Source organism: Terrapene carolina, unplaced genomic scaffold, assembly GCF_002925995.2.
Source record: "Terrapene carolina triunguis isolate 2854851 unplaced genomic scaffold, T_m_triunguis-2.0 Scaffold193, whole genome shotgun sequence".
Classification (NCBI taxonomy): domain Eukaryota; kingdom Metazoa; phylum Chordata; order Testudines; family Emydidae; genus Terrapene; species Terrapene triunguis.
Window position 1 is genome coordinate 8848433 of NW_020664544.1, and position 13417 is coordinate 8861849.

The 13417-nt window shown below is 42.6% G+C and overlaps 1 protein-coding gene across 1 annotated transcript in view; it reads right to left on the reverse strand.

The window, feature by feature from the left end:
• The window catches only part of TANC2 (tetratricopeptide repeat, ankyrin repeat and coiled-coil containing 2), a 585366-nt gene that overhangs the window by 163354 nt on the left and 408595 nt on the right, over nucleotides 1-13417 (reverse strand). Inside the window, exon 7 of the mRNA XM_024201203.2 lies at nucleotides 5060-5208. Within this exon, the coding sequence (XP_024056971.2) occupies nucleotides 5060-5208 (149 nt within the window). The remainder of the gene's footprint in view (nucleotides 1-5059; nucleotides 5209-13417) is intronic.

Below are 13417 nucleotides of genomic sequence, written 5' to 3' on the forward strand. Positions count from 1 at the left end.
GGATCGGAGCAGTCAGGGGACAGGGAGCAGAGGGGTTTAGATGGGTCAGGAGTTCTGGGGGAGGGGCTGTCGGGGGTGGGGAGTGGTTGGTTGGGGCGTGGGAGTCCCAGGGGTCTGTCTGGGGGTGGGGATGTGGATAAGGGTTGGGGCAGTGAGGGTACAGGTAGGGGGTAGGGTCCTAGGGGGCAAGTTAGGATGGGGGGAGGGTCTCAGGAGGGGGCTGTCAGGTGACAAGAGGCAGGGAGGCTTAGGTAGGGGGTGAGTCCTGGGGGGCAGTTAGGGGCAGGGGTCCCAGGAGGGGGCAGTCAGGGGACAAGGAGCGGGGGAAGAGTTGCGGGTTCTGAGGGGGGCGGGAAGTGGGAGGGAGTGGAAGGGGCAGGGGCGAGGCTAGGGCAGGATGGGGGCAGGGTAGGGCGGGGCTCCTCCCGTCTTCTTTTTTGCTTGCTGAAATATGGTAAACCTAGTGTTGTTATTAATCTGATGTTGTATTTTCTCCAAAGCAGAGGGTTTCCATGCCACTTTTTCAACTGTTATTTCAAGCTAATGTTTGCTGCAATTCTAACCCTATAACTAATAAAATCCTACTCAAACACCTTGATATATAGGACCACAGTTATATTTAAAAACAAATTAAAACGCAGCAACACAATGGTACATCCAGCTTTCCCCATCTGATTACCACACCACACTTCCGTGAAGTGCAGCAGCTATTACCAAATGATATTCTTATCAACTCTTTGATTTGTAATGTTACTACTGCAGCCAGTTAGCAACAAGATGCTTGGCAAATGGAAATATTCAAACTTATACTATATTACTCTGCCCTGACATATATAAGAGTTGTTTGTATTGATACAGAAATATACTCATCATATATTCCTCTATGCCAATTTTAAATATACATTTCCATTTATAAGACAATTCTGTATTTTCAACATTGTTGCTACATTTATCTTTATATTTCTACTAAAGCATTTGAAAAAGTAAACTTTACTATACTGCTCTCATATTCCTTTTGCTTTACTGGTAGCCAATAAAGCAAAAGAAAGTTTGTGAAGAATAGGAGAAAAAGGTTTTCCTCTTTGGCATTTGTGATCTCTCATTAAGGAAAACATGCTCAAGTAAGAAACAGTATATAAAAAGCTGCAACTTCTTAGCGATTTGGATAAGAAAATGTGTCCCTTGCTATAATCAAAATAAAGCACTCGAGTGGAAATGCAATGTGTTGGATTTATAGACTGGGACAGTTTTAGTTACAAACAGCTCTATTCCTTATCTTCATTTCACCTCAACATTGGAGAGATTGCAAATAATTATATTCTCGCTTCAGAGGGCAGAGCATGGTCAGAATAGCAAACAGCCGTCTAGTCCTAGCTTTTTACACAGAGATTGCTTTCACTGCTCAAGCCACATGAACTAATGAATTAAAATCTAGAAAGAGCTTTTCTTTTTTAAAATTCAAGTGCATAATGGTAGCCAAAGTTCCAATCAGATGTCAGCATCTTTGCAAATTAATCTTTGCAAACCCCAACAACATCCCTGCATCCATGATTTATGCTGAAGAATTAACTCTCGGAGGGCTAGTTTAGTGGGATGGCAGCAGAGCTGGGACATGTGCTGCAGCAGAAGGGTCTTTACTTTGGGAAATACTTAGGAGGACTGCCACTCTTAGGCCAGGTCTACACTACACACTTATTTCGGTATAACTATGTTGCTCGGGGGTGTGAAAAATCCACACCCCATGCACAATGTAGTTATACCAACTAAGGGCACGTCTTCACTACCCGCCGGATCGGCGGGTAGCAATCGATCTATTAGGGATCGACTTATCGCGTTTACTGAAGACGCGATAAAATCGATCCCCGATGGCTCTGCTGTCGACTCCGGAAATCCACTGCGGCAACAGGCGGAAGCGGAGTCGACGGCGGGGCGGCAGTGGTCGACTCGCCGCCGTCCTCACAGCCAGGTAAGTCGACCTAAAATACACAACTTCAGCTACGCTATTCACGTAGCTGAAGTTGCGTATCTTAGGTCGACCCCACCCCATAGTGTAGACCTAGTCATAGTCCCAGTATAGACAGCACTATATCAGTGGGAGAACTCCTGGTGACATAGCTACTGGCTCTGAGGGAGCGCTCCCATCAGCGTAGGAGCGTCTTCTCTGAAACACGAGAGTGGCACAGCTGCACCAATGCAGTGTTTTAAGTGTAGACCTGCCTTCAGAGGGATGTGGTTAGGGGTAAGAGAATCACAAATGCTAGTCACACAAATGCCAGTGGATTCATACAGTAAGATTGACATCAAACTTGGACAAGGCTGTTTGACAGTCCTCCTGTCTGGAAGAGGATTGCTGCAATCACACCTTCAGAATAGAGGGGAGAGAAACTAAATTCCACAAGCCTCTATTTAGACTGGCCATTAGCAGCTTAGGGTACGTCTAGGGTAGCAATCGATTTATCCGGGATCGATATATCGCGTCTCGTTAAGACGCGATATATCGATGCCCGAACGCGCTCACCGTCAACTCCGGAACTCCACCAGAGCGAGCGGCGGTAGCACAGTCGACGGGGGAGCCGCGTCCGTCGATCCCGCGCCGTGTGGACCCCAGATAATTCGATCCAAGATACTTCGACTTCAGCTACGCTATTCGCGTAGCTGAAGTTGCGTATCTTGGCTCGATCCCCCCCCCACAGTGTAGACCAGCCCTCAGATGTGGACTTTAGGGAAATATGCAGCACTGACAGAGGAGGCACTGCTCACAAAAAAACAAACCCCACAACAAATTTAACTTGGTAAATTAAGAACTTGGCTTTTCTCTATCTTCACTAAGCACATGAATGGTGTTCAAAGGGCCTCTAAAACTTTTTCATGCAAAAATTGGTGCAGAGCCCAAGATATCAATCTACTTGAGAGTGCAACTGTCCCTGCTGTCTCTGTAAAGATATTTTCTTTTACTTATTCTTAAAAGGCGTATTTTCAGAAAAGATGGGTTTTTAATTAAAAAAAAAGCCAACAAAAGGAACCATTTATAGTAGAAATCTCTATTCTGCTTTGAAGTATTCAATTCAAATAAGTGCCTGTTAAAAATACACTTTCTAACACAATGTACTATACAGTGCATTTCAAAGAGAGCCAACAAAACTTACACAAAAAACTATGTGAAATCATGAAAAACTTAATTAATCTGTTAAAGAATAAACATTTTACAAAAATCCATCTTCTTTGCTTCGAAGAGAAAAGCATGTTAACCCTTTGTCCCACTTGTGCCATGGACTGCTCAAAAACACTCATGGAAATCTATGACAACACAGAGCCAGCCCTCTCCTCCCCCACCAAATTCTCCAGTCCCTCTGCAGGCCAACCTCTTCACTCCCTGCTGCTGAAGGAATACAGCTTCCTTCCTCGCTAGGTTAGCTGATCTACAGCTGCCACTCTTCTTTGGACATCCATAACTCCGGCTACTAACTCTACCCCATCTACTTACCTCCTCCGATTGCTCCAGCTTTTTCACCCACCTGATCCAGCCTACCTCTCTAGCTCTGGCACCGGCACTACTCACCTATCTGCAAGTAATAGCCTCCTTTTCATTCTTAAAAAAAATCAGGAGGGGTTAAATTCAATAGTGATTTGCACCGCTAAAAATGATAGAATTTATTTTTAAAAACTCTGTTCAGTGGCAGTGTAAAATCAAAGAGCAAAGAAGGGTGCTGAAATCTTCAGTCTGAAGAAGAGGAGCTTTCCTGAATCACCGGAAAAATAAAAAAATGGCCAATCACACTTCAGAGACGCAGACAAATTTATTATTCCAGTATCAAGTCAGTCCAAAGAGGAACCAAAAACTACACGAGAGCTTTTCTTTTATCGCAAAGACAAGCTAGACAGTCATTGCTTTGTCAGTCTACCAAAGCAGATGTAATAAAAGGAACTTCAGGTAATGAGTAAGAAAAATAAGCCTGTAAACAACAATACCCACTTTCCTCTATGGTACTAGCATGGCCTTTTTAATCACCATATCTGAGCACCTCACAATCTTTAATTATTTATTTTTCACAATAGCCCCAATTTTCACACAAGGAGCTGAGGCACATAGAGACTAATGATGACGTGGGCTGTAGCCCACGAAAGCTTATGCTCAAATAAATTTGTTAGTCTCTAAGGTGCCACAAGTTCTCCTGTTCTTTTTATAGAGACTAAGTGACTTGTCCAAGGTCACACAGTATGTCTGTGTCAGAGAGCAGGAAATTAACCTTGGATCTCCCGAGTCCCAGGCTAGAGTCCTAACCAGTGGACCATCCTTCTTCAATTAACAGACTCTCTTTTTTTGGTTTTCACTCTCACCCCATCCCATCTCAGTTTGGTAGAAATGTCCTTAGCTTATTCACTTCCCTGTGTGGGGAGTGAGTCTACTGTCCAGAGCAGAAGACTAGGAGTGATTACTACAGAACTGGGATCCAAAGTCCTTACTCAGGCAAAACTCCCATTGAATTTAGTGTTCAACCAGCGCCTGGCTGCCACTCTGTTCTTGAGACATCCAGAAAGTTGAGTTAAGTTCAATGAGAATTTGACAAGAATGATTTGGTATTTGTATATATTTTCAGCTTTGAGCCATCTCAATATGTGAATATGAGCAAGTCATGTAAGCAGCTGTAAAATTAGGATAATACTACTTACCTGCCCCACCAGGGGATTTACGAGGCTTATTTAATGTTTCTAAAGTACTTTAAAGGCCTCACAGGAAAGGTGCATAGAATACGAATTATTTTGATCACTATTATCTAATATGGTAAGAGAGGCTATTGTCCCTTAGGAAGCTTGCAGCTCAAACAGGAAAATGACAGAAACTATCACAAATGGTATCAGCTGATCCCATAAACATGTATTGCTAGTGTGTAATTATGACCCACAGTTTAATAATATGGTATTATTACCTTTTTCCTTTTGTGAAAATCATTCCATCTCTACCACACATACACCATGTGATAATTACAAACACTCATGTGCTACATCACAACCCACCAATTATTGCTGTACATCTGTAACGCCGAAGGAGATCTCATACCTGATTCTCATCCTGCACCTCCATGCTGTACTGGGGCCCCGGCTGTACCTCTGTGACTTTCTCGCCAAGGAGGAAGCCCAGGCGAGTCATGAGTGTGTTTGCTGCCTCATCTACGGAGGGAGGGGGTCCCAGCTCCTGCTCAGCTTCACCTGAACAACAAGAAAAACATAATTTACGATGGAAACTGTTTAACTTTACTATTGTTCACCCGCTGGTTTAATGGTATAGCCAACTTTTCACACAGCAACTCCACTGGACAGGTTTTCAGGTCACACAAATCTTCTCTGTCTCACTCAACACTATTTGCTGGACATTTATTGGTTTAAATGGTCACTCTGCATTTCTTTTAATACTAACCTTTATTCCTTCTCTCTCTGCTTATTCTCAACACCTCATTTTGGGCAAGATGCAGACAGTCATCCCTTTCCCCCGAAGTTCATGACAAAGTCCTCTAGGCTCAACCAAGAGATGGGACTTTGCTAAAATGCAATCCTGAAACCATGCTCCTCTCTCGGGGTACGTCTACACTTACTTCCTGGTTCGGCGGCAGGCAATCGATCTTCTGGGATCGATTTATCGCGTCTTGTCTAGACGCGATAAATAGATCCCGGATCGATCCCGGAAGTGCTCGCCGTCGACGCCGGTAGTCCAGCTCGGCGAGAGGAGTACGCGGCATCGACGGGTGAGCCTGCCTGCTGCGTCTGGACCCGCGGTAAGTTCGGACTAAGGTACTTCGAATTCAGCTACGTTATTAACGTAGCTGAATTTGCGTACCTTAGTCCGAAGTGGAGGGTTAGTGTGCACCAGGCCTGAACCAAATGAATCACCTCTATGTCACCATTTGCAGAGAACTCATGACTGTATGTGAATTGTTTGATGTTCTGTTAGCAATGCACTCAAGTGGCATTCATACCAGTAGGCCCACAGTTTTAAGCAGCTGAAATTCATTATTTCATAACATGAAGGGACTTGTTTAAAGACTGATCTATTGTTCATTAGGAAAGGTAGAGTAAGATAATAGTCCCATTTTCAGCCTGTCCCAGGGCCAGACAAGGCAGTTCAATTCACATATGTTCGTAGTCCAAAACTCACAATTCGAGTGCACTCCTACAGCCCTTTGGTAAATTAACCAAAGTCTTTCATACTCTCAAAAAGCTTTAAAAGCAGAGGGTTTTTTTAAAATCTACTGAGAGATCCAACAACTTTCGTGCAGCCGTTCTACAAAAAAATAAACTGAGAAGGATTTTTGTCACACCTGCTATCTCTGGGAAAATATTGCACAAGAAGCCATAATAGTTCCTAGGATGATATTATGATCTATCAAGTCAAATACTCATTTTTTGTTTTTTTAGAATTTCCAATTATGAATTTACTCATGAAATGCACAGTCTTGGAATGTGTGCTGTCTGCTAGGTAAAATACATTTAAACTCTCAATATCTATTTGCAGCATAGACTATAGTGATTTTGAAGGCTCAAACTGACAAAAAACTAAGATTCAGAAAGTTGAAACTTCACTCCACACGTTCTGTTGTGCCAAGGAATATATATGGCACATAGAATCCCCTAATATTTCAAAGCAGCATGAACACTTGTACCCAACCGTGTAGATTAAGCTAGAGGTTCAAATTTTAATCTGAATCTATGGACTTTTGTCAGTTTCATTCAGACCCTTATTGTAATTCTGACATAGTAGGTTGTGTGCTTCAGGTCAGATATTAGAGCCATGCTGGTCAGTCCAGCATGATGAGAGAAAGGAATACTGTCCAGTGATTCCTTTGAAACAGGGATCAAGCCACTCAAAGTTGGAAAGAACAATATATGCAACCATCATCTGCCAGCCTTCATTTGTTGTTGATCTGTATACCGTCAGAGGAAACGCACTCTAATCCACAAGACCATGCCTTTTTGTACAGTTGTTGCATGGACAGCAAAGTCCGGATCCCAGAGCAAGTGCTGATGTACACAGGCTTCCAGGTGATCACCAGCAGTTGAGGACCCATGTTAGTGAAACCTGCTCAGTGCAGGTCTACATGACATGGCAGTAAAACACTCAGCCACTGGCACCTTAGCTGCACTAGTGCTCCCACCATTACTACCATCAGTAGAATTGAACTGGAGTTAATGTAGGTGGGAAATTTTTCCTAGGAAATGCTAAAGTAATCAAAGCCATAAGGAGAAGAGAATAAGTGCTGGAAAGGAAAATGTTCAGCATGTTGACTATAAGCTATAGGTGTGTCTATATATGTTTATGCATATTTTTTAAAACCTAATATCTAACTAACTATACTGTGTTTCTAAAAATACTCAGCATCTGTCTCTTTTTAGGACAGAAACATGGTGCAAAATAACAGGCATATTTCAATTTCAGGCTGAGACTTGAAAAGTATCATCTTAATTAGAAAAAAAAACTTCAAAGAAACATCAGGAAATGCAGAGCTATATGGAAGACAGGAGAAAGGACATAGTGCTGGGGTAAACGTAGGCTCCATTAAAATTCCGAACATTGAAAACAGACACTGAATTATCCTGACCATGGGGCTGTTCTATACAGAGGAGCAGACATAAAGCTGAAAGAGAGAGAGAGAGAACCCAAAAAGTAAGAGTTAAAAGAGGGGCAAGAAGTCTGGGTCCTGGCTCTAACTTGAGTTAAGATCACCTCATGGCCAGGTTATTACTTAGTTTAAATTAGTTAGCATATTTACGATGTTGGTTGATAATGTGTATTAGGTTAGTACTGCATTTATAGTGAGAATTACAATGTGCTTCTACTCTGGAAAGTGATAATAAAAAAGCATCATTGGTTTCTGTGTTTATTGCCTCTCCAACTCTACAGATACAGGGCTCTCAATGAGAGTAAAAATGGTTTTTTTCCCCCCTGATCACCAGTGTCCCAAAGGTAATCCAGGACCTGAAAATGAAGTTCTTCCCTGTTCAGATCAACATCAGTAACAAAGATCCTGCAGGCCAAGTTCTACACCTGTGCAACTTGAGTTCCAAGGAGTTGCAGAGAAGGAACTAAGGGCAAAACCTGGGCCTGCGATTACAACGTAGGCAATTATTTTTGGGATAATGTTCAATCCAGAATAAAAGCCAACTCCGTTTCCCAAGGCTGTTCTAGCGCTGCAATGCTAGTGGCAGTAAAACCTTATCCTAGTCGGAACAGTCAGCAGACATGACTGATATACAACAAAAAGATCTGTTGAGTAAGATGGTGGCATTTTTACAGTCACTTTTCTGAATAGAACCCCATTTTAAAGCTCATTTACTTTTTTAGATCTACTTTTTTTTCCTTGGATGAAATGTATCTTACTCTACATCTTATCTTTCCGTTCTTGAATACAGATGTCAACAGTCCCAAAAGGTGCTGGAGAACTTAGTATACAGTTAGGGTAGAGGGAGGTTGGTTTTTTACATGTCACTCATAACTATTGCTGAAAGGTACAATTCAGTTGAAACTGTAACCTTGCATGAGAGCTCAATAAAAAGATTAGTCTGCTGCTCCTAGGGACCCCAGTTCAAGGTCATAATTTCAATTCCCAGAAGCATAAAACAACTTTTCATTGTCTCGATCATACTAATGCAGATTAAAAGAGCTTTTAAAAGGATATAGATAATGTTGATTAATGAGGATGATTAAACAAATACTTAGTGGGGAGTGTACCTTAGTTCACAGATGCAGCATCTCATACACAACATAGACTCCACATTCATAATAACCAGCAACATTGTGAAAAATGCGCCCTGAATTGTCTTACATGGAGACTTCGCTGCTATGAAAATGAATGAATTCTTCACCCAGAGACCTCGCTTTCAGTCATCAAGGTGAAAATACTATCATATCCTTCGTGAGAATGGAGGGCTGTGTCTGAAGCAGAACCAGTGTGATTCTGCTGTATGGGAGACTGCCTGCAGAGGGAGTGAACCCAGCTCTGTGTGTGGGTAGAGGTTCTATATGTGTCACAGTCCAGTGGGGATCTGGAGGCAAGGCAAGCCTGTGGAGGATCCCCTGCTAAAGCCCCTGAAGAACTTCCCACCACACAGCCTAGTTACTCAGGCCCTGCCTTCACTGAGAAAAAAGGTATATTTTTTTTAACCTTGGGGGTAACGAACACATGACCTGTGAGTTATCCTGAAGTAAAAACACAGTGAAAACCAGGCACTTTAGTTTTACCACAAGGTAAACTCACTGAGGTCGACCTCTGGAGGAGGTATAGGATTGCTTACCTCAACAGTAAAACTAAAGTGCATGGTCTTCATTGTGCTTTCACCTCAGACAGGTCATGCATGTTAGTTACCCGAGGTAGAAAATGCACCTCTTTTAGCAGTGAAGACAAGTCACCGGACTATGTGCTGTACTGGAGACTGGTTTTGGGTCTAAAAGTGCAAACGAAGGGACAGACTGCATGACAACCTCAGTTAATTTCATGCATTGCAGTGGTGCATGGAGAGAGAAGCAGTTTTGTCAGTAGCCAGGTCCAAACTATAAAGCTCTGTAAAGATCAAACCAGTGCCTTGAATTACACTTGAAAGCAGAGGGGAACCCAATGCAGTTTGCCGAGCACAGGTGTAATGTTTTCATACCAATCCACTCCACTAGGCAAACAGACTGCTGCATTCTGGACTATCTGAATGAAACAGGATTGAAATACATCAGGCTGAAATTATGATTAGCTAGTTTCAGCAGTACTTCCAGAGTACACTGGGTACTTTGTAGAGTTTGTGGCAGAACAGCTGGTTTCATCTGTCTCAAAGTAGAAACTGCTCTCTAAACAGTCAGAGCTTGATCATTTGAGTCTGTAGGGTTAAACTAGCACACACTCTTCTGTTCTATATTAACCTTAGGAAGCCTGCAAGTGGTATAAAACTGTCATTTACCTCTCAAATAAACAAACTGATGAGCTTATTCTAAGTCAGAGCACCTTGAAATGGCTGGATGTTGTCTCATTATATGGAGGAGAACAGATGTCTGCACAGTGATTACAACTCTAATTCACTTGAAAAGTTCTGCGGACGTCACAAAACACGAAAAAGCACAATTCAAACAATTTATAAATGCCAGCCAAGTCCTGAGCGTGTCAAACTTACCATAGAGTCACCAAGTGTTATTTTATTATAACTTTCAAAGTACAAAAAACTTGGAACTCAAGCAAGGTAGTGTAATACTGGATTATTCTGCCTTTGGGCTTCATGGTTTTTTTTAAAAAGTTTGAAACATTTAATTAACTTGATATCCTGGAAGAGACAAACCAGCTCCTAGACATCGATGCAAGGGTAATGCAAAAAGAACCTGTTACTCCCCTTTCATAGATGATGGTAAGATATAATGCCCATTCACTGAGTTCAGTGAAAGGGCATAACCATTTTATCCTCCATCACTATTTATTCTATCCCTTGAATACCATGGACCAAATTTTGTAAGTAATATCCAATATATCAATGATAGTATCCAATTCTAAGCTCAGCTACATGCATGCAAGGCCACTGAAGTCAATGGGACTGTGTGTGTGAGAGATCAGAATTTGGCCCATAGGTTGAAGTTCTGGTTGTGTGTCATATCAACTCGCACATTTCTACATAAGCATTACAGTAATACTATAGACAAAACCAAAACATCTCTCTGCAACTCAGTCCATTAGAAGGGAGTTGGAGGGGGGGGGGGCCCTAGAAGACTGTCATTTTATGTCTAACATGCTAGGCATTATGTCTTCACAAAGAGGCAAGTTAGTAAGAGATTTCCATCTCACTGCAAAAAGCGACAGAGTCCTGTGGAACCTTATAGACTAACAGAAGTATTGGAGCGAAGTGGGTATTCACCCACGAAAGCTTATGCTCCAATACTTCTGTTAGTCTATAAAGTGCCACGGGACTCTTTGTTGCTTTTTACAGATCCAGACTAACACGGCTACCCCTCTGATACTTGACACCATCTCACTGTGTGATTAGAAGGGCGTGTAAATTATGCCACTACTGTATTTTCAAAGGCACCACACCAAAAAGGTAAACTTCATTTTTTCCCAAATGCAATACACAAAGAAATACATTTAATAAATAAATTAATGGAGATATCCTATCTCCTAGAACTGGAAGGGACCCTGAAAGGTCATCGAGTCCAGCCCCCTGCCTTCACTAGCAGGACCAAGTACTGATTTTGCCCCAGATCCCTAAGTGGCCCCCCTCAAGGATTGAACTCACAACCCTGGGTTTAGCAGGCCAATGCTCAAATGCTCCCGCAATTTGATCATCACAATCTCTCCCCTAACACCAACTCCGCCCTTTACATATTGCTAATCGGTTTTAGAGCAGCAGAGCATTTGTGTATTTTAACAAGGGATTTTGTGTATGGTGTGGGTTTTTTTTTTCAAAGTTTGTTTCTTGGAGCTACAGCCTCCAAAAAGTGCAGTAAATCCAATTGCAAAAATGAACCATTAGCTCTGACCTGGCACTGAAAATGTCACATTACAGTGATGTCTGTGCCCGGGCACTGGTGGAAAGTGACTGGATGGTGAATTGTATGTAGGCTCTGGAAGTGAAAAGGCATTTACAGAGGGATGAACGGGAAGATGGGACTGAGCCCTTTCTTTACCTTCCCTATACTGTTCCAGGAAGGCTAAAGAGAGGAGATGCTTTTTAGTCTCCTTGCCTCCTTTTATCTTCATCACCTTCTGAAACCTTCTGTCCACCCCCAACCTTCCCAAGACTCCTGGTGTCCACCCCACACCCTTAAACAAAGTTGTAGCCTAGCTGCTTGCACTGGACTCCAGTGGTGAGCTATTGGTCCATCACCTTTCCGTTGTTTATGTGATATTGTATTCTGGAGGTATATCCCTGATTCTGTGGCAGGAATTCAGGATGGTGAGATGACTCGCAGAAGACAGGAAGTCCATCTTTTCCCTTGAGCGCTATGGATGAAATTCTTAGATTCACAACACCACAAAACACACAGCCTAGGGAGAGGCAGAGCTATGGTGACTGTAAGCCACTTTTGCAGCCCCTCAAATCCTGGGCTGTCCCAGAAGTGAGAGAGACCCATGCAATAACTGAGGGAGAGCCCTGAGGATTACTTCCACTTTGACAGCCCATCACCAGCTGCCTAGGAGCAGCCTTTCTGCCCAGAATTTCCATGGTACTGTATGGGGGTCCCACCCCGACATATCTGATCTGTTAGAGTCTTTTGTATAAATAGGCTACACACTCCAAATGCATACTGTATCTGTTGCAAAAACCCTTATGACATTTCTCTGAAAAGTAAGTTACAGCGCAGCAGCAGAACACAATGTTAAGTTACATACCACGTAAATTATTTACAAGTGATGTACATATTTTCGGGCAGAGGGGTTGTATGCAGAACATCAATCTCAGAGTAAATATTCAGGGTGGAGTTTGTAAATATATTGGTTAGTGTGCATCATACATGCCATTAAAGATGGCTTTTTATAACGATACAGTATTTACCTTTTCCAAGATATCTGCAAGATTTCCTACATTCAAATACTGCAGAGATCACGGTAGAGTTAACTTCAGTTAATGGTAAAGAGCCAGTTTTTAATGGCGATCACTGTTTGACCACCACTGCTCTGAATGGAATGTTAGACCTGCTCTGGTGTTTGTGACAATGGCCCCGATCCAGCAAAAACTTCAACATGTGCATAACATTCAGCAAGTGTGTAGTCCCATTGACCTAGCAGGACTCAAATTACACATGTGCTTAAGTGCTCTGCTGGATCAGGGCTGATGTCATTCTCTGGTTACTTGGAGGCAACGGAGTATACAACCTGTCATTCTACTACAGCTAACAGAGATTTCCCTTAGCTTAAGTGATAGGGTCTGGTTTTTGGACTAGGAGGCCCTTAGTTATAATTCCTGAGTTAAAGTAGTCATGGAATCAATACGAGATAGAACTCCCTGAAAATATGATTTATTATTATGTGCCAATAATGTGCTTGGTGCTGTACAAGTTACAAATGCAATTACAGTCCCTGCTCCAAGGATCTTATTTATATGCAGCATTAACCTGAAAGGTTGATCAACTTAACAATGTATATTGAAGTTACACATTCTCTTGGAGTCACCATCATTGTCCATAGTAATAATGGAGTTTGGTTGCTGAGGTCTATCAGAGGGGTTCTCAACCTTTTTCTTTCTGAGGCTCCCTCAACATGCTATAAAAATTCCAGGGACCAGTGTGTAAGGGGGGGCAGTTAAGGGCTCCTGGCTTCAGCTGCTGGGATGGGGTGGGGGGGGGCACATGATCTTGGGGCTTTAGCCCTGTGGAGCACCAGGGCTCCATCTGCTGGCCAGGGGGAGTGAGGAGAGATGTGCCTGGGGCATAGGCACAGTTTGACTTCTATTGGGGGGG